We start from the raw sequence: 27,460 nt of genomic DNA on the forward strand, positions 1-27,460 counted from the left end.
CTCGAACAGTTTGGTTAACGGCCAATCACATTAACCACACACCACCCAGGGACTCCAACAGTCCATTAAACCAAAAAACAAAACTCGTTACTGTCCGGTCAATTTCAACTCATAAGGACCCTATAAAACAGAGTAGAATTACCCCATAGGGTTTCCAAAGAGTGGCTGGTGGATTTGAATTGCCAATCTTTGGGTTAGCAGCCAAGCTCCTAATCACTACGCCTCCAGGGCTCCAAGAGTGAGATTAGGCCCTGGTGTTATTCACTTTTGTTCTACCTGAAAGAACTGAAGGAAAACCTCAAGCTTTCATTTGTAATACCAAAGGATTCTCCTAGGAAAATACTGAACGACGCAGGAAGCATCAAAAGAAGATGGAAAGAATACAACATACCAGAAAGAACTGCTTGACATTCAACCATTTCAGGAAGCAGTATATGATCAAGAACCAGAGGTATTGGAAGACATCCAGGCTGCACTGAAGTTACTGGCAAAAAACAAGGCTCTAAGAATTGAAAGAATACCAACTGAGATGTTTCAGTAAATGGATGTAACACTGGAAGAGCTCACTAGTCTATGCCAAGAAATGTGGAAGATAGCTACCTGGCCAACTGAGTGGAAGAGATCCATATCTGTGCCCATTCCAAACAAAAGTGATCCAACAGAATAGGGAAATTATCAAATAATATCATTAATATCACACACAAGTAAAATTATGCTGAAGATAATTCAAAAATGGTTGCACAGTACATCAAAAGGAAACGGCCAAAAATTCAAGCCGGTTTCAGAAGAGGATGTGGCAAAGGGATATCATTGCTGATGTCAGATGGATCTTGACTGAAAGCAGAGAATAACAGAAAGATGTTTACCTGTGTTTAACTAACTATGCAAAGGCATTTGACTCTGTGAATCATACCAAATTGCGGACAGCACTGCAAAGAATATGAATTCAAGAACACTTCTTTGTGCTCATGCTGAACCTGTACATAGGCCAAGAGACAGTCATTTAAACAGAACAAGCGGATACTGCGTGGTCTAAAATCTGGAAAGGTATGTGCCAGGGTTGTATCCCGTCACCACATGCCTTAGTTATCTAGTGCTGCTATAACAGAAATACCACAAGTGGATGGCTTTAACAAAGAGAAATTTATTTCTTCCCAGCAAAGTAGGTTAAAAGTCCAAATTCATGGTGTCGGCTCCAGGGGAAAGCTTTCTCTCTCTGTCAGCTCTCTCATCAATCTTCCACCGGACTGGGAGCTTCTCTGTGCAGAAACCCCGGGTCCAAAGGATGTGCTCTGCTCCTGGCACTGCTTTCTTCGTGGTATGAGGTCCCCCTGCCTCTCTGCTGGCTTCTTTCTTTTATATCTCAAGAGATGCCTCAAGACACAATCCAATCTTATAGGTTGAGTCCTGCCTCACTAACACAACTGCTGCCCATCCTCCCTCATTAACATCGTAGAGGCAGGATTTCCAACACAGGGGAAAATCACACAATACCTGGAATCACGGTCCAACCCAATTGATACACATATTTCTGGGGGGCATAATTCAATCCATAACACTACACTTATTCAATCTGTACACTGAACAAATAATTCAAGAAACTGGACTATATGAAGAAGAATGCAGCATCAGGACTGGAGAAAGACTTATTAACAACCCGCGATATGCAGATGACACAATTGTGCTTGCTGAAAGTGAAGAGGACTTGAAGCACTTACTGATGAAGATCAAAGACTACAGCCTTCAGTATGGATTACACCTCAACATGAAGAAAACAAAAAGCCTTACAACTGAATCAATAAGCAACATCATGATAAACGGAGAAAAGATTGAAGTTGTCAAGAATTTCATTTTACTTGGATCCACAATCAACACCCATGAAAGAAGCAGTCAAAAAATCAAACAACGTATTGCATTAGGCAAATCTGCTGCAAAAGACTTCTTTAAAGTATTAAAAAGCAAAGATGTCACTTTGAGGAATAAGGTGCGCCTGACTCAAGCCATGGTGTTTTCAGTAGCCTCATATGAATGCAAAAGCTGGACAATGAAGAAGGAAGACTGAAGAAGAATTGATGCCTTTGAATTATGGTGTTGGGGAAGAATACTGAATATACCATTGGCCGCCAGAAGAACACACCAATCTGTCTCGGAAGAAGTACAGTCAGAATGCTCCTTAGAAGCAAGGATGGCAAAGCTTCGTCTCACATAGTTTGGACATGTTATCAGGAGGAACCTGTCCCTGGAGAAGGACATCACACTTGGTAAAGTGGAGGGTCAGGGAAAAAGAGGAAACCCTCAATGAGATGGAATGACACAGTGGCTGCAACAATGGACTCAAACATAGCAGCAGTTGTGAGGATGGCGCGGGACCAGACAGGGTTTTGTCCTGTTGTATATAGGGTCGCTATGAGTTTCAGAACCAACTCGACAGCACCTAACAAACAACATAATTTAAGTGACTCTGTTCTCAGAGGAATCATTGCTTGAAACGTTGCTCTATCTTCATCTACATATTAAAAGCTTCTTGTGAAAATTTTCAACTTCTCAGCAAAAACATAACCTGACATTTCAAGTATTAGCCATTTAACAGAATTTACGATCACATACTCTGAGCAAGGCAAGGCATTATAGGTTGGCATATTAATCAAAGAATGCTTACAATACAAAAAAATGTAATTGCTTTATAAATAGGGTAAAAAATCTACAAGATCATCATAAGCCCTTTAACTTTTCTCCAGCACTGCTGATACTTTTTGTGTATCCATTCATTCATTCACTCAAATATTTACTAAAAGTCTGCTCACCACCATTCTCTACCCACAAGAAGCTTACTAACTAATGAGATAAGTAAGCATATCATTACAGTTTGATAAATGCTAAGATAGTTGCACCCCCCCCAAGCACAGTGAGATTATATATATGCACATATACATGAATTTTTGGTACAATTCATCACCACATCCCTGTGGGCTACACACACCCCTAGGATTTTCCCTATTACTAAAACAGTATCAGCTCCCTTAGAGGCAGATGATAAAGTTCCTGTACGTGGCTGAAACTCAATGATCAAATTTCAAAAGGATCCAAATTGTTCAATGAACACTAATAAACGAAGATCAGGGCACAATGACAAGGTCCAAGTTTTTGCTGAAACACTGATGGCATAACCAACCCCAATCACATTTATGTCGACCTCCAGGGACGGGAAGCTGCACATCTAACAAACTTCCCAGCTCCAGACCACACACGGGGCAGCCTGGCGTAGAATTAAAGAACACTGAGAGGCAAGGGCTTCTAGTTCCCACGTGGTCACCTACCTAATCTCCCCATCTGTGTGTAAATTTTCTCTAGTAAGATTGGGAAATTTGGGGTCAATAATTAGAATGAAACTCATATGTTACTGAGTGAAAAAGTCACCTTGGGCTAGTATCTTAGCCTCTCAGGGACTCCTCATCCTCATCTGTCAAATTAAGCCACTGAATTAGATGGTTTCTAACCTTCTTTCTGCACCACCCATCTGCCAGTTTATCATTCTGTGGCGGTTGGTGTGTTGCTATGATGCTGGAAGCTATGTCACCAGTGTTTTAAATACCAGCAGGATCACCCAGGGTGGACAGATTTCAGCAGAGCTTCCAGACTAAGACAGACTTGGAAGAACGGCCTGGCAACCTACTTAGGAAAATTAACCAATGAAAACCTTATGGATCGCAACAGAATACTGTCTGATAAAGTGCTGGAAGGTGGCACAGGGCCAGGTAACATTCACTGTTACACATAAGGTTGTCATGAGTTGAAGTTTACTCAATGGCAACTAACAACAACAAACTTCTTTCTAGTTCTCATTTTTCTTAGTCTATGGCTCTAGTTCCATACTGGATAAATCTATTCAACGGGTCAAATGTTCCTCAGGGCTGCTTGCCCTGTTTGACTTTGTCTTCCAAATCACGTTGGGTACAGGAGGCATTTCCCTCAGCATCTTCTTGGGGACCAGGAAGAACCTTAGACCTTTTCCTGAAATTCACTAAGCTGTCTACATTACTGGAGGTGAGACTAGAAAGCAGCTTGACATCACTATAATTTACATAACTGCATAAAGCTTGACATTTGAGATCACAAAGAAAGAAAGCCTCCAATACCAATGCTCACTTCTGTCCTTTGATGCATTTTCTAGGTTTTTAGGAAAGTTCAGGTACACAACATTGGGAGTGTAAGGAACACTTATCCATCTACCAAAAAAAACACCCAAACCCACTGCAGTCAAGTGGATTCCAACTCATAGTGACCCTACAGAACAGAGCAGAACTGCCCCATCGAGTTTCCAAGGAGCACCTGGTAGATCGAACTGCCAACCTTTTGGTTAGCAGCCATAGCACTGAATCACTATACCACCAGGGTTAACCCGGGGCAAGCAGCAAGTTTCCCTCAGGCTTCAGCTGCTGTATCTGTAAAGCCAAATCTCAGATCAGGTGATATCAAGGAACCTTCCAGCATCAGGCTCCGTAATTCTGTGACTTCCATCCTTGTAGTTGATGAGGAACCATGTCAATTAATGAAAACCCTCTTCTAAACTCAGATTAATGAAAACAAAAGGAGGCTTCTTCAGGAATGCCCTGGGAAGATTAAAATCCACTCCCACAGAAAAATTCTTGAGCATATGTGAACGAACGGCAAGTGTTGAAGGCAAGGGGGCAGTGCAAAAAGTACACACATGGCTTTGGTAGGAAACAATGGTGACTGTCCCCTGTACATAGAAGACTAACCCGCATATTTCATAAAGCAGCTGAGGCCCTGAAAAGGAAAACAATCACCCTGAAACCTATAGCCATGATCACATTACCTCTCTAAGCTCTGAGAATTAAAACGAAAACCCTCAAAGTTGTCTGCAAGGCCCTGAGTGGGGCCAGCGCTGCCTCTCTCTTCAGCCTCGCTTTGTACCACTGCCCGCATTTGATCACTAGTCATCTCAGGGCCATGGGAGCCTGGGTGGCACATGTGGCTTGTGATTAGCTACTCATCTAAAGGTTCAAACCCACCCAGCAGCTCCACAGAATAAAAGGGCTGAAGAACTGCTTCCATAAAGATTACAGCCAAGAAAACCCTATGGAGCAGTTAGTTCTACTCTAACACAGGGGTCAGTATGAGTCCAGCCCACTTGGCAACTCACAACAACAACTATCTCCAGCTAGGGAATTTCTTTCAGGTCCTGCCTCAGACCTTTAGCACAGGACTCCCTTCTTCTGCAGAGTTAAGAGCTATTTTATTCTTTAGATCCCAACCCGAATCACACTTCCTCAGGGAATTGTTCCCTGAGCCCCCAGGCCAGGCCAGGTTTCTTTGTTATCTGCTTTCGAATAGCTATATGTCTTTCCTCCAGAGCTCTTACAAATAAATCTGTATCTGAATATTTTATTAATATTCCTCCCAGTCTCCACTGGATTATAAACTCCGTGAGAACACGGAGTGGGTTAAAACGTGCTCACTACTGGATCCCTAGGACCTGGCGCAGATAAGACGGAGTAAATAAACAGCCAATTGAGACTTGGTTGGTTCATCAGCAAAATTACTGCCTTCTTCTGTTCTGATCCTTCTAAAAGGTACACCAGTGTGGGGAGGGGTATCATTTATTAGTTTGGGGTACAAAATAAAACTAAATGGACAAAACTGACCCAAGAAAAATGAGAAAGTAAGAGGATAGAAAATGGCAATATCATCCACCCCTCTGTGCAGGGAAAGATTTGGGGCATCCCTACAATCTTTCCCCTACAGCCTGCATGTTCCAAATGCGACCTGCTGCAGAAATAACCCCCAATCTAAAAAACTCAGACCCCAGCTATAAAAACCAAACCAAACTGCTGCCATCAAGTCAATTCTGACTCATAGAGACCCTATAGAACAGAGGTGAACTGCCCCATAGGGTTTCCAAGGCTGTAATCTTTACTGAAGCAGGCTGCCACATTTTTCTCGGGCAGAGCACGTGCTGGGCTCAAACCACTCACCTCTCAGTTAGCAGCTAAGTGTTTAACCACTGCACCATCAAGGCTCCTTCACCCCAATTAGACATCACCCCAATTCCTTTCTTAGGAGCCCGTTCAACTCAGGTGGAGAGTTTTAACAAATCAAAACCAGTTCAGGCCTTTACTTTTGGGTTTTCTAGACCTGTAGGTACTCTGCTCTAGGACACTGTGGAACAAAGCTAATGCCAACTAAAGGGTCGAGCAAAACAGAAAAGGCACATTTTACAAATCCAGCACTCACAGCTTCCCGGAAGAGATATTTTTAAACCTTTTTCTTTATTTGACACTTAAAAAAATACGTTTTTTTACCACTTCATATTAATTCTGCTGCTAAGAATCGATAATTTGACCACCAAGACTAATACAAACACTATATATTAATTCCATACTCCTTTAAGAGGAAGAAAAATGTATAGAATAAGAAAACATTTATACAAGGATCACAGATTCAGAAGTCTCAGGGATCTGAGGCTACAAAACCCATGCCCTTCAGCTAGGTTTATGAGAGACTTTGGGTCTCATTCAGAGCCTAGTTAGTCTTATTTTGTACCCAAACCAAACCAAACCCACTGCTGTTGAGTCAATCCCGACTCATAACGACCCTATGGGACAGAGTAGAACTAGCCCATAGAGTTTCCAAGGAGCACCTGGGGGATTCGTACTGCTAAGCTTTTGGTTAGCAACAGTAGCTCTTAACCACTACGCCACCAGGGTTTCCATTTTGTACCCAGTGCTAATCAAATGTGATATATGGTTTCCCTGCTCATAGCATATTAGAAGCATCAGGCAGATTGTAGGGAGAAGGCAGCTATTAGTCAATGGTACATTGACAACAACATCAAAAGCCAACCTGACAACAAACAGCACCTAGGAAGTACTCAACTCATAGTAGTAAGTCATAACAAAATCTGGTTGAATAAATTAAAATCACTAAGACATAAGATACTAGAAACAGGGTCCATCTGGTACATAAGCAGAGAGTCCTTCTTTCCTTAAAACCAAACCAAACCCGTCGCTGCGGACAGAGTAGAACTGCCCCAGGAATGGCTGGTGGATTCCAACCTTGTGGTTAGCAGCCGAGCTCTTAACCACTGCCCCACCAGGGCTCCCTTCTCTCCTTAGGAGCTACTCAAGCTATTCCTAAAACACAATGAAACTGTTCAACCAATGTATTCATAATGATAGAGTCTGAGTACCGGAGACAAAAGTAAAGCATGATCAGTAAATTTCTTTAAAAGGGCTAGAATGTAGATTCATTTTTAAAAGGTTTCCTTAAATTACTTAAATTGTAAAACTTCTGATACTTCAAGATATAATTTTCCAATTCCGAAAATTACATCTTGAAATAGAGGCTGCCTCACTAAATGCTGCATTCCCAGACAAAACTAGATAAATGCCTTACTAGAGTATATCCATCAAAGAGACCAAATTTGAAATAAACGATCTTTTCTGGTTCTCAAAAGAAAACTAAATTTTACAAGAGAACAAGTCCAAATTGGCAAATTCTTCAACTCATCAATAGGAGGTAAACATGTTTAAAACCAAAATATTAAATTGCAATTATGGAAAGTGCCGGGCTGAAACACTTTATTCCAAAACCACCGTTCACACAGTCTATTTCTTATAAAGGAATTCACTGTCCAGCACAAATAATTGTGATAATTTACCAAATATTTCTGAGTTGTCAAGGACTGGGGATATTAAATACTTTAAATAAATAGAGAAACATTTTTGATGGTTCTCATTCAACAAAAAAATTCTTTCACGGGCCTGGAACTATTCAGTTGATTTACAAAACCAACATTTGGTTGAAGGGAACTGAAACGAAAGCTTAAAAAGAACATCAAAAAGAAACAATGAATCACACACTGAAGTGTAGAACGCCCAACTCAAATCATAAAGCCAGAAAGGAAGCAGAGAGATCAGTTGTCCCACTCATCCGCACAGATTTTAAACAAGTAAATACTAAAATGTTCAAGACAGGTACTCTTTGCTGCTTAAAGATCACAAAAGGCAAGACTCCATTATGATCCCTCTTTTTCCTTCCTGTCCTCCACCCCCAAAACAAGGCAGCTCCTCCTTCTGGTTTATAAGCTTCACCTACTTCAAGGTATCACTTTTCTCCCAGTCATTCAAGCCAGAAACCCTGAATTCACCTTCAATTCTTCCCCCTCCCCTCCCCACCCTGATCTGTTGCCAGCCTCGATTCAGACTCAGCAACTCCACAGGGCAGAGGAGAACTGGCCCGTAGGGCTTCCGAGGCTGTAGTCTTTACGGCAGCGAGAGCGGAGCAGCTGATGGGTTAAACCACCAACCTTTGAGTAGCAGCCCCGTGATTAACCACTGGGCCACCAAGGCTCCTTATCCTGATCTGGTCAGTCCCTAATCTGGCCAATCCATCCTGTCTAGCCTCCCCCAGCCCCCCAGTCTGGCCCTTCCTTTCAGTTCCCACTGCTACAACCCTAATCCAAGCTTTTATTAACCAAAACTAGGTACCATCAAGTCAACTTCAATTCATGGTGACCCCATGTCAGAGTAGAGCTGTGCTCTACAGGGTTTTCAGTAGCTGATTTTTAGGAACTAGATCAGTGGGTGGACTTGTGCCTCCATCTTTTTGGTTAGCAGCCCAGGTCTACTCAGGGACTCCAAGCCTTTATTACCTCCCTCCTGGATTCCTGCCACAGTCTAACTGACCTCTACCTCCCAGGCATCGGAGCCCAGGTCAGCCTCACTCCTCTGTTCATAAACATCCAGTACTAACTAACTGCTTTCCACAATCTAGTCCCCAAGTCCAGCCTCGCCTGTGACCACTCTCTTATTCAAGTCTTATGCCTCACCTAACAGAATCTTGCTATTCCCAAACACATCTTGTGCCTTTTCTCGTGCCTCTTTTTTCTGCCTGAAATCTCTTCTCTCCCTTCTTCTCTTCTTTCTTCATTCACTCACTCTCACTCACTCATTCATTCAACTAAAATTTCTTGAGCACCAACTCTATCCCAGGCACTGGGCTAGGTTTAGGGATACAATGATGAGCAAAAACAGGTATTGCTTGCCCTCACGGAGATTATAAAATATACTCTTTGCTCATCAAACTCTTACACATGCTTCAAAAGCTGCAGTCTTCATTGCTGTGGGCAGCGATCATCCTTTCCTTTCTTAGATTCCTAATAAGTTCACTGCAGCTCCTAATGTAAGTTGTCCTGCTCTGTGTTTGTTTTCTCTTCCTTCTTTTTGCACTTGTGTATCCCCAAGGCATCTGCACAGCGCTCCGCACCAAATCTCACCTAAATGTTAGTTTCTTCTACAGCAGTTTTCAACCATTTACAAGTTTTTAAGTCATATTTCTCACTTCCCATAAAAATGTATAGTCTTCTCTTTTTTTTTTTTTTTCTTTTTTTAAGGCACAAAGGTATAATGAGCTGTGGCTAAAGTAAAAGTCATTTATTTTTGGCTTTGGAATGTGTTTATGAACTTAGAGATGAGAACATCTGATGTCTTAAGAATCTACTTCAAACACGATAATGAAGCCACCCTGTGGTGACCTGGCTTAGAAAGAACTTGGACAGCAGACAGCTCCCCATTAGGCTTTCCTGGTCCATTCCTCCTCTGCAGCCCATTTGGGCCCCTTTCTGCGTTGCCTGATTCAGGTTAGCCCTGTGAGACAAACTCTCCTTAGTACCTCCGTTAAATTTTGGGTTTTCACCGGAGTCATCTCAAGCAAACTGAAAGAACTGAATAGCAATTAATTATTATTAAAATTAAAGGCAAACTGCACACTTTGAATGCCTAAAGGGTCGAAACAGCAAGTATCTAAATAAACCAGTATCTAAAAAGTAAAATTTGACTCCCTTGGGTCACGGAATTAAGAACTAACTGGTACATATGTTTAGCCTATGTGCTCATATTGTATCTACATAGTAATGTTGCTTGTAAAGACAGGTATACATATACACAAACACATACATAAAGTGCATGTGTTCAAAACAAAGGATGAGAAAAAGCAGCCCTGCATCCCACTCTGGAGGGTAGTATCTGGGGTCTTAAATGCTAGCAAATGGCCATCTAAGATGGATCAATTCATCTCAACCCACATGGAGCAAAGGAGAATGAAGAACACCAAAGACACAAGGTAATTATGAGCCCAAAAGACAGAAAGGGCCACATAAATCAAAGACTGCATCAGCCCGAGACCAGAAGACCTAGATGGTGCCCAGCTACAACCGATGACTGCCCTGACAGGGAACACAACAGAGAACCCCTGAGGGAGCAGGAGAGCAGTGGGATGCAGACCTCAAATTCTCATAAAAAGACCAGAGTTAATGGTCTGACTGAGACTAGAATGACCCCCGAGGTCACGGTCCCAGACCTTCTGTTAGCCCAAGACTGGAACCACTCCCAAAGCCAATTCTTCAGACAGGGATTGGACTGAACTATGGGATAGAAAATGATACTGGTGAGGAGTGAGCTTCTTGGATCAAGTAGCCACATGAGACTATGTTGGCAGCTCCTGCCTGGAGGGGAGATGAGAAGGCAGAGGGGGACAGAAGCTGGCTGAATGGACACAGGGAATACAGGGTAGAGAGGAGGAGTGTGCTGTCTCATTAGCGGGAGGGCAACTAGGAGTATATAGCAAGGCGTATATAAATTTCTGTATGAGAGACTGACTTGATTTGTAAACTTTCACTTAAAGTACAATAAAAAAATTTTAAAGAAAGAAAAAGCGGCCCTGTGCAATCCTGGGTTACTTTTGCAAGGTCAGGATGGAAGAAAGGAGAAAAAGGGAAGTGAGTGTAAGCCAACCATTTTTTTAAAAGCTAAATTATCCTCTGAGTTTTCAGAAAAATGCTTTACAGAAATCATTATATCTGAAGTTACAACAGCTCAGCAGCAAGATCATTTCACCAGAGGCCTGCAAAGGCTTATAAAACTGGGCTTTTTCATAGGCTTATAAAAACAGGTTTCTTTTCTTCTCACCTGTCCTACTAATAAGTAATGATAATTAACTTGATTTTCTTTTTCTTTTTGGCAGTCCACTGAAGGGAGAAAAAGGAAAATTACACCAACAAAATGTGAAATTGTGGGGAAAAAAAAAAAACTGAATTACCACCACAAATTCCCAGATACAGCCTGGAAATAAGATCTGTTAACGTTCCATCCATGGCACATTACTGGCCAACACTACCACCAACTATGCTAGAGGTCCAAGCCTGCTACAGAAGGGCAAGGCTGTACCATACCCCTCCCCACAAGCCTCAGGCTTAGGACAGCTGGGAACCTGCTTGAAGCCTCCTGGTTAACAACGTGAGCTCTAGGCAGGCTGCCTGTGGCTTGAAACCCAGCTCTGCCACTTTCTAGCTCAGTGACACCAGGCAATTTCTGACCCTCTGTGGGCCTTGGTTTCCTCATCTGTAAAGCTTCGATAATAATAGCGCCTGACTCCCAGATTTGTTTCCGAGGATTAGCTGAGTTAATGTGTGTAAAGCACTTAGAACATCACCTGGCACAAGGACTATGTGATAGCTATTGTTTTTGTTATTGTTTTATTAGGGTTTCCACAGTGAAAGCTGTCTCTTAATTCAACCAAATCTCTTGTATATATTTGTGGTAGTTATAATGAGAGCTGAGGTAACAAACAATAACCTTAAACCAAAAAAAAAAAAGCCCATTGCCATCAAGTCCATTCTGATTCATGGCAACCCCATGTGTTACAAAGTAGAATCAAGTTTCGTAGAGTTTTCTTGGCTGTAATCTTTACAGAGCAGATTACCAGGCCTTTCCTCTGTGGCAGTGCTGGGTGGGTCTGAACCACCAAGCTTTAGGTTAGCAGCCAAGAGAAAACTGTTTGCACCATCAGGGACTTCTAATGGTTTTATGTATAAAATCATAGATAAGTGTGTACGTGCTTAGGAGTCCCTGGGTGGTGCAAACCATTCACGGGCTCAGCTACTAACCCAAAGGTTGGAGGTTCAAGTACACTAAGAGGCACCTTGGAAGAAAGGCCTGGAAATCTACTTCTAAAAAATCAGCCATTGAAAATCCTTTGGCACAAAATTCTGCTCAGATACACATGGGGTCACTGTGAGTGGGAGTCGACTCGGCAGCAACTGGTAACGGGGTTATGTGCTTAAATGACGTTCACCTTTCTATTAAATTATTCCATTTGCTACATGTTAAACCTGAAATAAAAAAATTGAAAAACCAAAGGGATTTCTTCTCACTTCCACCTAATCAAAATACTCCACGCCCACAAATATTTCCAGATAAGAGGAGTTTTTCTGTACTTCACTCAACGATATCCTAGATTCACATTTTGACTCAAAGCTGTGCTACAGACTAGATCAAAGAAATCATTCTTCTATAATTTACTTCTCCAAAAACTTCTGGACTCATTACCATCAGGGGGTTTTAATAAAGTTTAAATGAAAATAGAATGTTTGAAATTATTTGTCTTCAATTTAGCTAATTAGTCCTCATTATCTGATGCACATTCTTACATGCAAAAATATTTGGGGAAATTCTTTGTGAGTCACTTTAGAAACTGCTCAAAATTTAGAACCAAGAATATCTCCACGAATAGCTCTCCCGTGCATTTTCAATACCTTTCCTTTGCAAACACAAAGAGAGAAGCAATGAAAATGAAGAAGGCTGATAAAAAAAGACTCTATACCCCACCCTTCACAGCACACTGGGTTTCTATGCCATTAACATCTAATCCAACATCCATTATAGCTATCAAGATGGGCACACAAAGGCTATACCAATTAATGTATTTGATTTTGCTAACTTTTGAGCCAAGAAAATTTGAGCTAAGTTATAAAAAATAAGCCTTTATGTGGATTACAGGGCCCGATTCCAATACTAAAGGATTAGCCTTTCTGGAGAGTTGAGAGGTATTTGTAACTTAATCAAATACAAATAAATTTTCTTTGAATGGCTCCCTTTTCATGGGGCTATTTTTGTTACATATGTGTGTTAGCCTATATTGTGATTTTAATCCTGATCTGAGACATCATAACCCAAGGAGAAATTTATGCTTTCTTATTACCCTCCTTTACTAAAACTGCTCAGGCCTTTATACTAAAAAGGTAAGTCCTGTCTAGACTCAAGCAGAAAAGTCATTTCTGATAGCCTTTCTTCCCGAGGCTATATTGTTAAATTTTCTTCACCAGCTTCTCAGAAGGTTGTCATTTCAATCATGGAGTGCTATCATCCTACAACTAAGTAAACATCTGCACAAAACACAGCTGTGTCCAAAGAACCGATAGGCTAATAATTAAAGGACCTACTTTCTGATTCAGAAATAGCTGCTTCATTTCTAAGGTCATCATTGAGCTAGACAGGCAGTCTTTCATTTACACTTTCAGCAAATAATTACACAGCTATTGGTCTACACAAGGCCCTGGGTGATAATGAACATAAATACATTCTTTTCTTTAAAGGCAAGCACATTATGATAACACAGCCAAGGCTTTTCTCACCACCCAACACCTTCTACAGATAGAATCAGGTTACTACAAATCCTTCCAGGGGCTCTGCAGTCTCTCCTCATTCCATACTTCCAAGAAGCGGATCGGAAGCAATGGTTCCAATGTTTCCATCACTCTGCCCCTTTTTACTCTCTCCCTCAATGTTTTTCTACTTCTTTGGCTGCTTATTTCAACCTCCTCCCCTTGCTCTTCTCATCCTTGTCCTGCCTATGAAACACAGACTTTGACATCTTTCTCCCCAGAAATCATACCATTCTCACAGCTTCATCATCTTTTTGGGAGAAACTTCCAAATACACCACTCCTAACTTATTGATATGGTTAGGTTCAAAACTAGGTCATTATGTGAAAATCAGTGTTATGGAAAAGTGGAGAATGACCACATCAGCTCACAAAATGGAGGATGGTTTATGCCATTACAAAACTGCCAAACCACTGAGAATCACGGCCCAGCTAAGCTGACACATAAGCTTAACCATCCCGGCCAGCATTATTCTCTCCTCACACTCTGGCATTTGTTACTGCCAGACGTATGTCATTAATGTACAAAATCGTTGGGTAGTAGGTTTTTTCCTATCGTCATAAACGCAAAATGTCAGATAAGGAGATAGTCAATAAGTGAGGAGTAGGTGTACAAGAACTTCAAACTTACATGATATCCAACACTGATATGGATATCCTTTGTCGTCGTTAGGTGCCGTTGAGTCAATTCTGACTCATAGCGACTCAATGTGACAGAGCAGAACTGCCCCATACGGTTTTCTAGGCCATAATCTTTATAGGAGCAGACCGATGGGTCTTTCTCTCAAGGAGTTTCTGGGTGGGTTCAAACTGGGAACCTTTCGGTTAGCAGCAACTTGGCCAAAATAGAATGCTTGATCTTCCCACCAAAGCCAATTCTTCTGCCCTACTCCCTATTTTAGTTAATGGCACTAGCAGGTTCAGGGCAACCCAAGCTGTCTTAAAGACTTCTTTGACTCTTCTTTTTCCTAAGCCCCCACCCACCCACCTGATCTGTTGCCAAGTCACATGAATTCAGATCCCTTCTTTCCATCACCACCGCCACCATTCTAATCTAGGCGCTTGTTTCTTCCCCCTGAACATTCCAGAATTTTTCTACGTGGGCTCCTATTTCCTCTCTAACCCATCTTAAATGATGTGATCATATTAATTCTTTGAGAGAAGATACAAGTACTCCAGAACCAAACAGCTTCGGTTCAAGTTCCGGCTCTGTTACTTCATACTCCTGTGACCTTGGGCAAGTTATTAACCTCTCTGTACCTTCCTCAGAGCCCTGGTGCAGCAGTGGTTAAAAGCTATGGCTGCTAACCAAAACGTCGGCAGTTCGAATCCACCAGCTGCTCCTTGGAAACCCTTTGGGGCAGTTCTACTCTGACCTATAGGGTCACTATGAGTCACAACTGACCCGACGGCAATGAATTTGGCTTTGGTACCTTACTCTTCTCATCTGAACAATGGGGATGATAACAGGAGCTACCTCATAGAACTGTTGTGAATATCAAGTGGATTAATATTTGTGGATTTAGAACAGCACTTGGGAAACATTTAAATGCTCAATAAATGTTTGCCATTATCAGCAATTCCATGACACAAACCTAGTCACACCATGGCCTGCCCCAAAGCCCTTGAGAAAGTCCCACAGCTTACTAGGGAAATAGCAGATTCCTGATTGTGGCATTGAGTCTGCCCAACAGACCTTTTAGATTCATATTCCACATCCCTCACATGTGACCTATATACACACCAGGTAACCTAGAGGACTTACTACTGTTCCCTGAACACATGTCCAATGCCTTCTTCCTCTAAGCCACTGTCCTTGCTATTCTCTCTTCTGGGATGGCTTCTTTCACATCTCTGCTTGGTAAAACCCTGTCCACCCTTCAAGCCAATCTTAACTCTTTCATCAACTTCTCAACCAGATGTGCTCCACTCTCTTCTGAATTCCTCCTAGCACAGAGGTTATGTTTCTCTTACGGCGATTATCTTTTCTACACCTCTAATTGCAGTCCTGCTTTCCCCCCCACAGTTCTGGGGCTCATGTGTATTCATTCATCACGCCTGTGGGTAAGGTGTGCATTCATTATCATTTTATTCTTTATATCTCCTAACGCTGAGTGTATGTTGGGGTAACAAAAGAGATAATGTTCTAGGTGGTCAGAACCACAGCCACAAGTGGCACGGGAGGGCAAGTCCAAGCTAAGAGAAGTGTATGCTCTACTCAGGCTGGAGTCCTCATAGTTTCAAATGACATCCAAACTCAAAATATAAATTGGGAGGCCTCTCCAGCGAGTCTTTTCTTGTAAAACACCAGAAATACAGTAGAATAAATACAAATGGAATACAATTTGTAGTGCTATCCTAAAACTGTTGCTTTTGTGTATTGTCAAGTTGATTCTGACTCATAGCAACCGTATAACTTTAACATTAAAATCACAAAAAATGTTCCAGACGTATCAATATTCAAATTAAAAAGCCATCAAATACTGTGTTTTCCTTTAATTAGCTAAATGTAATTTTCTGCCAGATCTACCACTTAGAAATCCCAAGAGAAGCAACTCAGACTTCAAGGACTTGAGCTTGTTCAGTGACATATTAACCACTGGCATGTTCGGTCATTGCAGAACCGAACACAATGGCATATACAAAGTCCCTACCTCTGATCCACGAGAGGTCCCCAAACCCTAACCTCACAAAAAGAAAGCTGGGACACTGCACTTTCCCAACAACAGCGTGAACACTCAATAAACGCAACTGGCAGTGACATCATCCAGGTACCCAGGGTCAGGGAACAGGCTGCACATAACTCCATTCTGTCCTCAGGAGCAGAGCTGTAATCTGACACCAGGGGTTTGGACCTCTTTGCCTCAGCAACTCTGGGCATTCATAGCAGCAAAGGGCTCTTTCATTTCCACTTTCACTTCAGTCATTCAAGGAGAATCCTTCACCTAGCACCACTAAGAGAAATGGCCTGAAGACATGAGCTTCGAGAATTCCATGATAAAGCAACAAGAATGTTTTTCCCTCAAATAAAAGACATGTTCTTGAAGGTACGGAATAGTCTCACTATTGAACACATGGTGGTACCCACATATCCTTAGGCAGAACTGCCAATATCTCTTTTAACAGGACAAGCCCTAGAAAGCTTATTAGAGTAACTATGGTTAATTTAACTACGTGCACTTAACTGCCCATTCAGTTAAGACAACAAGACTTTAAACGTTTAAATTAAAATATATTGTTGTTGTTAGGTACTCTCGAGTCGGTTCTGACTCATAACGGCCCTGTGTACAACAGAACAAAACACTGCCCAGTCCTGTGCCATCCTCACAATCGTTCTGTTTGAGCCCATTGTTGCAGCCACTGTGCCAATCCATCTCCTTGATGTTCTTCCTCTTTGTCGCTGGCCCTCTACTTTATGGAGCATGATGTCCTTCTCCACGGACTGGTCCCTCCTGATAACATGTCCTAAGGACATGAGACGAAGCCTCGCCATTCTCCCTTCTAAGGAGCATTCTGGCTGTATTTCTTCCAAGACAGATTTGTTTGTGCTTCTGGCAGTCCATGAGATATTCAATATCCTTTGCCAACACATAATTTAAAAGCATCAATTCTTCTTCGGCCTTCCTTTTTCACTGTCCTGCCTTCACATGCATATGAGGTGATTGATCAGGCACACCTTAGTCCTCAAGTTGACATCTTTGCTTTTCAACACTTTAAACAGGTCTTTTCCAGCAGATCTGTCCAATGGAACCCATCATTTGACTTCCCGACTGCAGCTACCACAGGCATTGATCGTGGATCCAAGTAAAATGAAATCCTTGACAACTTCAATATTTTTTCCATTTATCATGATGTTGCTTATTGGTCCGGTTGTGAGGATTTTTGTTTTGAGGTGTAATCCACACTGAAGGCTGTGGTCTTTGACAACTTCCAATTTTCCTTGATTCATACTTTGTACATTTCACGTTCCTATTATTAATGGATATTTGCAGCTGTTTCTTCTCATTTTGCATCAGACCACATCAGCAAATGAAGGTCCTGAAGGCTTTACTCCATCCATGTCATTAAGGTCAACTCTACATTGTGGCGGCAGCTCTTCTCGTCATATCTTGAGGGGCTCATCTTCTGGGCACTATATTAGGCAATGTTCCCCTGCTATCCATATGGTTTCCACTGGCCAGTTTTTTCAGAGACAGATCGTCACATCCTTCTTCCTAGTCTGTCTTAGTCTAGAAGCTCCACTGAAACCTGTCCACCGTGGATAACCCTGCTGGTATCTGAAATAGCCATGGCATAGCTTCCAGCATCACAGCAACATGCAAGCCACCACAGTACAACAAACTGAAAGACATGTGCTGGTAAGATATATGAGACTAACCTAAAACAACTCTTTTAACATAGGACATAAGCTAACCAAAGCAATCAGCCTTCTTCTTGTTCTTATTGTCTGTTGCTTTTATTGAATGGAGTTTTGTTTCTCTTTAATTTTTAACTATGCTTAAAGTATTAGATATCTTTTTCCTGTAGATCAATGGTCTTTCATAGAAAACTGTTCCATACTCTTACCTTAATACCAGAGAAGCAAAGTAATCAAAAAGCAAGCAAATCAGCGCTCCTAAACCACTTCCTCAAAGGCGAATAAAATAATACCACAAAGCCTGGGGTACCCAAATAAAACAGAACTGCCCTACAGGTTTTTTAAGGAGCAGCTGGTGGATTTGAACTGCCAACCTTTTGGTTAGCAGTCAAACTCTTAACCACTGTGCCACCAGGGCTCCTAATAATATGTCATACAAGCAGAGTCTTACTCATAGATACAAGTTGGATATAGCTCCCTGCAGCGAATGTCCCACTTTCCGAAAACAAACTGCACAAACAAAAACATCCTGAGTTACAACAGAAGCCTTGGGAACTGGACAGCTTAAGCACCTGTAATACACTACCCTGCACCCCGTGGGTGCTCCATAAATACTCAGTAACTGATTCACAGGCCAATTACAGAGTCTGGCGATTCAGAGTGTCTGTCTCACTGATCCTACTCTGGGGAATGTTACCACTGTACAGTTTGCTTGGTAGAAGAATAAAGGTAGAACTCTAAAAGGACTAAGGTACCGACACGTTCAAATTATGTTAACTTTCCCTGTACCTCTCCCCAAGCACCTGACCCTTAAGAAAAATTGGTAAAGTTGTTTGCGCCACTGGAGGAAAGTAACTAAAACTGTCATAAAGCTGAGCGGTGTCTCTCCTCACCAAAGTGCCAACGAGCTAAATGGATGACAAAAAAAAAAACAAAACAGAAACTTACTTTTCATAGACCAGCTCCTCATCGATGGAGAAATAGTGGGTATTTACTGTGCTTTTTGGTCTATTCCTTAAAGTAGCAAAATATAACCGATCTGAAAGACAAGTTCAAAAGACGGGAGAAAACACATAAGTAGGGAAGCTGGGCGTGGGGGGGGTAGTGATAATACACGAAGGATCAAAACAACAACTGCTACCCATAATTTAAAGACCCCATAACACGTGGAATTTTTGCGGAAATCTGATCTCTCCCAGAAAGAGACGGAAACCGAAGAGCACAACAGCTAGTAGAAGCGGCAAGAGGATCACAAGGAGGGATTTAGCAGGGGGTCCGACTCCCACATCTCCCTGTATCAGGCCAGTTAGAGTACACAGGAGCTGGGGGTACCCCAGAACTGGAGATACAAATTTGCTTTAGAAATCTCCAGACCTCAGCAACTGCAGAGGGGGAAGAGAGAGGCAAGCCTCTCGCTTGTAGCTCCGGAGACTTCAAGAAGAGGAAGAGAGGAGAGACCGGGGGGTGTGGCGGTGGTGTGTGAGACCAAGACCAGCAAGGGTGGGGATAAAAGCGGCCCAAAGCAACACCCAGAGTAGGATCCCCCAGATTTGCTGCGTGCAGGAGTCTAGGCAGAAGTCAGCGCTGTCCCGCTACGGGACGAAGAGGCCAACCGAGGGAGCTGCAGAGGGAACGAGGGACGCAGAAAAGACAGAGAAGCCGGAAGCAGGGGGTCCTCAGGCAGAGGAGAGTACCAAGAGAGGACGAGAGCTCGCGCAGCGGCTGCAGGACACTTGGGGGCCCCAGGAGAAGCTGGGGCAGTGGCTGGGACGTAGGGGCGAGAAGTGAAGAGTCGGGGCGAGGGAGGGTCGGAAGATGCGGGGCGGCTGCTCCTCACCTTTCATGAACTCGCAAGCCCCGATTAGTTCCCCTGACTCCGCTGCCATCTTAAGCGAGATACGCACGGGGGAGTGCTGGGTCTTGGCCAGCTGAGGTCACCCACCCCCGGGGGCTTCCCCACTGCCCAGAAGCCCAGGTGCTAGCAGTCCCAAACGCCCAGCCGGCCCGAGAGAGGCAGCAGGCGCCGAAGGCGGAGGCGGCCGGGGGGTCAGCGCGCTGGGCGCCCGGGGGACATTCCGCGGGGAGCCCGAGCCCGCTCCGCGCGGGGCGCACACGTCCCGGGCTGTGGACACTCCGAACCGGACCCGGCTGCTGCTGCTCCGCCGCCGCTGCCGCCGCCGCCGCGCCTGGGAAACGCAGACCAGCTCGCAAGGCCGGGCAAAGTCTTCCCCCGGCTCCCAAAGTGATCATGGAGGAGGAGACGTCTGGCCCCGATCGCGCCCGTGGCTACTCCTGCAGCAGCGGGCAGGACTCCGGTGCCCGCGGGCTAGCAGCAGCTGCTCCGGCTCCTCCTTCGCCCCCTCCTTCGCCACCTCCTTTCAGCAGCTCCTCTTCCTCCTCCTCCCCCTAGGTCCACCCCCAGACCTTCCTCCCCGCCCTCCCCCACCCCCCTCCACTTTCAAGACTCCGCGGCCATCCCTTAAAGGGACAGCCCCTCTCCTTTCTCCGCGCTGGCCCCGCGCCCCAGTTACCAGGCGCCCCGCGGGTCACTAGGAGCCAGTTGCTAAGGCTTTGTTGCTGTTCACCAATTGCGGTTCAGGAAACCCGGCCCTCGGCCGAGGGGAGCCGGGCGGGGCCGCCAGACCAGAAACTTATGAATGAAACCATGGAGTTGGATGTCGGGGAGGGCGCTATTGTAGCTTCAGAGGCAAGTATGCGCCGGTGCCCCTTCCTATTCTGCACCGGCTAAGTCTTCTACTCCAGGTTTTTCTTCTCAATCTTTCATTCTCTTTCTCTCTCATCCTCCTCGCTCACATTCTTGCAAACTCTTGCGCACACACACACGCCCTCAGACCTCTGTGCCCTGCCTTACCTCTAGCTAACTTTTCAACCAACCCCCACCCCTACCACTGAGGGTCTCCATCTTTACAAAGTATAAAATGTTATAAAAGAAGCGCTACCTCCTAGCTCAGTACGGGTACTGGTTTCCTCTACACATACTAGACTCTGATGTAACTTGTGCTTTGTTGTCACGGGAAAAAACGTTCCCATCCGGCTCCCCAGGTCCTCTCATGTGCTGCCGCTGTCGGCACAAAGTCACACAAACGCCAAACCTCTATCGCCGGAGGCGGGGCGGGGCGGAGGAGAGAGGCCAACGAGGGGGGAGAGAAACAGAGAGAAGGGAGGCGGCCTCCTGTCAACAAGGGAAATTAACACAAAAGAACTTCTATATGTAATCTCCCCTGAAGCGCTGCGGAGCTCAAAAAGGCCCTTGACTTGTTTCTCCAAGGCTCTTCACACTGTTAGAACAACTTTAATGCTGGGTGTCCTATGGACGTGCTTAATTAGTAGGGAGTCCCTTCGATACGAAAATGGCGCTACGGACCCACCATCACAAGAGCATGCGCTCTGGTTTCTCCAGAAACTGAAAGGGATTTGCGCCGGCCTTTGCGTTGGGCGTAGCGTGTTTACCTCTAGAGAAGAAGGGGGCGCACACGTGAAGCGCAGAGTGACTGCATCTTAGGCAGGGCTGAGGCCGGAGAGTGAAACTCCCCTCACTGTTAGCCTGTCTCACTGGCTAACCAGAAAGCCAAACAGGCACAAAAACAATAAACGAATATTAATTTGATATTCAGAAATATTAATTGTTCTGAAAACCTCAGTAATCCTAACCAAACATGCCCTGGTAAAATAGGTCGAACAGAACCTGTGCTAACACTCCAATCTCTAAACTCTAAGCCTAGAACCATACAAATTTCAAGCTGGAAGAAACCCAAAAGATCGCCATTAAAAATCCCTTAGTTTTCGTATGAGGGAAAAAAACCTCCAAAGAGTTCTTAAAAGTGTGAAAGTTCTGTTAAGATGAATTGTGATGAGTATTCCACGACTCTGAGGTGGATTCCATGTTTTCATGTATTACAAGCCACCAGCCCTGGCTTAGAGTTCTAAAGAAGGAAGCATGTCTACTCACACAATTAGTTGAGTTTTTCCTGATGTTTATTCCCTCAATCTCGGTATCAATAATGTTTGTCAATTCAAAACGTTTTGTTTGAAGAAAATTCTAAGTGGGATTTTATATGTGAAAGACATGGAAAAATAAAGCATATGAATCGCTCTCAAAAACTTACTGTTGTTTAAAAGCCTAAATCAATCCAGCGACGGCAATCTATTTCCAAATTTGGTGATTTAAAATTCTTGTGGCATCTAAAGTCCCTTAACGTTTCCTAACAACTTTTCACTGGAGTGTTAGAAAAGTTGCATTAGAAGTCAGAGTTCTCATTCAATGCATAAACCTTTAATTTCACAAAATAAATATATGGAGTCCAATGAAAAGAACCCAAAATCTACACTTTAATTCAACACCTTCTTGTTGTCTTCTAGCAAATATTTGCAAAGCCACTCTCATATAATTCTGTTGCTTAGAAATTTTGTTCATGAGAAGTAAATTATAACCTGAATGAATAAAAAGCAGTCCTTAAACTCAAGAACGCTAACTGAAAAAGTTTGTTTTTCCTGACTGTATTTACAATATGAAGATTATAATGACATTTTCAAAGTAATAAGTCTCTATAAGTAATGTTTTTTTAAAATGTTAAAATGTTCCATGAAAGGAAAATAAGTGACTGTCAGTTTAATTAAATCTCTCTAAGCCAAAATCTGCACAATCTAAATAGTTATTAAAAATTCTACAAGAAAAATTGTGGACAAGATAGTACATCCAGCACACATATATGTCAAGGTTCTAGTGAGATCATAAAACACTTTATTCTCTCAGTTATCACGGGTCAAAGTTCCTACTGGTCATAGTTTCATAATAAAGGTATGTTTTTACAGCCTGTAGAGGAATATCATAGAAGAAACAAACTTCTTTCTAATCACCCAATTTTATATGTAAGTAAGGAATCGAATTTTGTTTTAGGCAATAATAAAGTTGTCTCACCAGTAAAGAAATATTAAGAGAGGGATGCTGGTGAGGAGTGAGCTTCTTGGATCAGGTGGACACTAGAGACTATGTTGGCATCTCCTGTCTGGAGGGGAGTGAGAGGGTAGAGGGGATTAGAAGCTGGCGAAATGGACAGGAAAAGAGAGAGTGGAGGGAGGGAGCCGGCTGTCTCATTAGGGGGAGAGCAAATGGGAGTATGTAGCAAATTGTATGTAAGTTTTTGTGTGAGAGACTGACTTGATTTGTAAATGTTCACTTAAAGCACAATAAAAATTTTTTAAAAAAGAAATATTAAGAGAATTAAAATGCCCCTCTTCTGTTAAATACAGAAATTTAGCCATCAAGTATAGAAGTGTCTCAAGTTTGAAATCAACATTTAGTCTAACTCTGCAATCATTGATTGAATCTAGACGAGGACATACCGACAGGCAGTTTTGCAGCATAAGCTTGTATACCTCCAGTGCTAGGAAACTGACTGTTGAAGGCGGCCCCCAAATTGGTTGCCACCCTCTGCTTCTAATTCTACTGCCTTGAAACCATACAGACCACCTTTAGTCTTTCCTTCACGTGAAAACTTCAAAAATGCAATGGCAGCTCTCTTGAACCACCTCTTCCTCTTGGCTTCTCCAGATTAAGATCCCTATTTTCTTGTGTTGCATGGTTTCAAGTCCCCTCTCTGCCCAGATACTCTATTCTCTAATTTGACTATATCCTTCATTAAGTGTGTCCTGAAACTGAATCCAGGCCAGTGTTGCCCTTTTCTAAGATCAGAAAAAACACTTAACAGAAGATCTGTACACAAGCAAGAGGACTGAAAAACATAGAACTAAGTTTTATCCTCTAGCTGCAATAAAAAAAAAAAAAAAAGGGTAATATTCTCTCTTGTTGGAAGCAATAAAGGAATAACGCGCTCAGGATAGTCAATGGCCTAACAGCTGCGAGATTTACATATTCTCGTCTTGTAAAATTATCATTTCTCATCAGAATGTTTCACTATAACATGCTCTTTTAGTTGCTTCTTCAATAAGAATAAGTTAAGCAAGAAAAAGAAAACATAGAAGACCTGGAATTTTTCCTAGAAATTCGGATTAGCTATGAAACAAGAAGCAGTTGAAATTCACAATGTGGAGTAATTTGAAATTCAACATAATTTGAGTTATTTACATATTTTGATAATTCCTTGTCTGATGCCAAAAATAATTTCAAGCAGCTTTTAGTAAAATATATATACAAAAAGTTTTTTTTTTTTTTACTGTAGAACCAGAAAACCAAAAACATGTAGACAGGGTGGCTCATGAAATATGCTGCTCATAGATGCTAAGATCTTAGCCCAACCCTGCCATATTCCATATCACACTAACCGCCAATGCCTGTTTAAAGAATTCCAAACCAGAATGAAAGATAGTAAGAGCCAGAAGGGACTCAGGAGATCAGCCAGTGCCAGGGTTTTCAAAAGGACCCCATGGAATTTAAGGGGCTTACTGAGGGAAGACCCTACCCTGGAGGAGGAGGTGGGGATGGTGCAGATGGATGAGCAACCAGGGCTTCTTGATAAGATTTCATTTGAAAAAAAGTATGTGGCAGAGCGGAAGGAGAAAAGAAGAAGAAACTGAGGTCCAGGGTGCGTAATTATCTAAAGTCACATACCTGGCTGAGAGTGGGAAAAGAGCAGTGTTCTTTTTTGCTCTAATAGCAAGAATCTTATCTCAGTTTCCTCCTAACTGAGTTTAATTTACATTGTTTAGCTCATTGGTTCTTAAATTTTTGAGATGACAAGTATCAAGCAGCAATAATGTATATGCATAACTATTTTCTTCATAAAATTTACAGAAAATATTGAAATAATTTAAGCTTAGAATGCAACAATAAAAGATGTTACATTAGCTGTCATTACTATGGTCCTGTGGCTTCTATAAAAATTTGAATTGTTTTTTCAGCCCTGCAATTTATCGAGGACCCCTGGTGGCACAGTGGTTAAGAGCTATCTATGGCAGCTAACTGAAGGGTCAGCAGTTTGAACCCACCAGCCAATTTACTGATAATATATTAGCATTCTACAGAACTTAGCTTAAGAAATACTGGTTTAATAAACATTAAATATAACAACTGAATTCAAATTAACAATTTCCAAATAAATCTAGAGAAATGGACCATCCTTGACTGATGCAGACAGTAAAGAATGGTGCAGTTTTAAGAGGTAAAAGAAAATTTCATGGCCAGGAAAACATACTTAATGGTGGCCAGTTTATTGGTCAGTTTACTATATTTTTCAAATATGCCAACAACTCAATGCATTTTAAAATTTTTACAGAATTTATCCATCTACACATATTCATCATCCTTAAGTTTTTTTAGAGAAGAAATAAAAACGGAATATTTTTCCTCCAAAAATATAAAAAATAGTATTCACCATACCACTCCTCACCCACCATCACCACTAGCTCAATTACCGTCACCTCTATCACCACTGTCACCTACTGAGAAATACCATAAATGAGCTACAGATTTTAATCTCAAGTCTTGAAATTTCACTGCTACATGCACATTCAATACATGTCCTTACTAGACTCTGTACATATTTCTATCAGGAAAATAATAATGGCAATAATAATCGTAATGTTGTTGTTGTTAGGTGCAGTTGAGTCAGTTCCAACTCATAGCGACCCCATGTACAACAGAAGGAAACACTGCCCGGTCCTGTGCCATCCTCACAATCGTTTTTATGCTTGAGCTCATTGTTGCAGCCCTTGTATCAGTCCATCTCATTGAGGGTCTTCCTCTTTTTCACTGACCCTCTACTTTGCCCATGAGGTAATAAATTTTATTATTGTTATTTTATAGATAAGAAAACTGACACAAATCAGATGCTCAACAAATATTTGGAAAATTAATAAATATGTGAACAAGTAAAATGCCAGGAGGCGAATTTGTGTGAATCATTTGAATATGTAGATCAGTTTCTTTGTAGCTTGGAATACTAAAAACCAAAGCCAAACCTGTTGCCCTGAAGTTTATTCCGACTCATAGTTGACCCTATAGGACAGAGGGAACAGCCTCAATGGTGTTTCCAAGGAACGGCTGGTAGATTCGACCTGTTGACCTTTTGATTACTAGCTGACCTTTTAACTATTGCACCACCAAGGCTCCTAGCTTGGAATAGAAGGAAGAAATACCAAGTTTATACTCAGAAGCCTGGGTGTCAGGCATCACCCTACCGCTAACTGTATGCATTATCTTGGACTCCGTTTCCTCCTGATGGTAAATAGATATTACAATAATTTCCAACTCACAGGAGTAACAGCGGAATTAAGTAAGAGTGCCATGCTGTAATGATATCCTGCACAAGCCTAGATTAAGAAATACCAAATTATTTCCAAAATCTGATTTTCCCAAGCCTCAAATTATTGTATCTGCTTGGATCTATGTATTATTACTGGATTTGCTTCTAGCTAACAACATTAGCAAAATATACACTCACTGAGAAATTCTTTTTATCAACTGAAGACAACTCCGCAGGCTACAAGTAGCATCCATCTTTCATCTGATTCCCTGTGATCACGTACCTGTCTCTAGGGTATGATTGGGCCAACAACCTCATTCAGGCATCCTCAGAGGGTTCCTAAATTCCCCTTCTCTGGCTTAACGTTCTTTCAATCATTCTGTTCCAGAAGCTTGGGACCTAAATGTTGCAGTTCCCAGAAGTCCCCATGGTGACTCTGGATGGCCCTTTGGAACACTGTTTTCTGGTGTCTACTCCTGTGAAGAAACTCCAGGAGAAAATAATATTTCAAGTAAACTAACAGGGTATTTTTGGTTTCTATTTTCCCAGTCACAAAATGCTATACTCTATTGAACATATTCCTGATGGTCGTTGTTCTTAGTGTCCAGTGGTAAAGAGCTCAGCTGCTAACCAAAAGGTCAGCAGTTCAAATCCATCAGCTGCTCCTAGGAAACCCTATGGGGCAGTTCTGCTCATCCTATAAGGTCTCTATGAATTGGAATCACTCAACAGCAATGGGTTATAGTGAGTATAATCATATTGATTCCCATGGAGGGGAAAAAAACACTTTACATTTTCATATACCAAGGCTTCCTGCATGAAGAGTCTAAGTCATTCTTCAAATTGTATCTAAATATAATTTGACTTTGTTAATGAAGGATAACAGTGATATGACTAATGTAACATGTACATAAACAAAAATAATTTCTACTTATTCTAAAATATATTAGCATATTTTAGGTAAATTATTTCTCTTTATGTTTTATTTCTCTTAACATCAAATATAAGTTTTCTTCATACTTATTCATTCACCCAGCAAATATTTCCTGGCTATATTAATTGGAAAGGAGCCCTGGTGGTCCAGTGGTTAAAATGATTGACTGCTAACCAAAAGGTCGGTGGTTCGAAACCACCATCAACTCCTTGAGAGAAAGATGTGGCAATCTGCATCCGTAGAGATTTGAAGCCTTGTGAACCCTGTGAGGCAGTTCTACTGTGTTCTATAAGATCACTATGAGTCAGTGATGGCAGTGGGTTTGGTTTTTTTGGTTTTAAATTAACTGGCTACTGTTTGCCTGGCACTGCACAGGTGCTAGGATTGTTGTTGTTAGCTACCTCAAATGTCCCCAACTTGTGGTGA

General features: G+C 42.3%; 1 protein-coding gene across 3 annotated transcripts in view; it reads right to left on the reverse strand.

Moving 5' to 3' along the window:
• CDC14A (cell division cycle 14A) overlaps positions 1-20,249 on the reverse strand; it is a 189,180-nt gene extending 168,931 nt beyond the window's left edge. Inside the window, exons 1-2 of one of the 3 annotated variants that reach the window (XM_064282489.1) lie at positions 19,716-20,246; positions 18,827-18,917 (exon numbers count right to left, since the gene is read on the reverse strand). In XM_064282489.1, coding sequence (XP_064138559.1) covers positions 18,827-18,917; positions 19,716-19,764 — 140 coding nt within the window. In that variant the 5' untranslated portion in view covers positions 19,765-20,246. Of the gene's footprint in view, positions 1-18,826; positions 18,918-19,715 lie in introns of all 3 variants that reach the window. The other 2 variants (XM_064282490.1, XM_064282488.1) reach the window with 2 other exon arrangements.
• Positions 20,250-27,460: the final 7,211 nt, after the last annotated feature.

This window comes from Loxodonta africana, chromosome 3 (genome assembly GCF_030014295.1).
Source record: "Loxodonta africana isolate mLoxAfr1 chromosome 3, mLoxAfr1.hap2, whole genome shotgun sequence".
Classification (NCBI taxonomy): domain Eukaryota; kingdom Metazoa; phylum Chordata; class Mammalia; order Proboscidea; family Elephantidae; genus Loxodonta; species Loxodonta africana.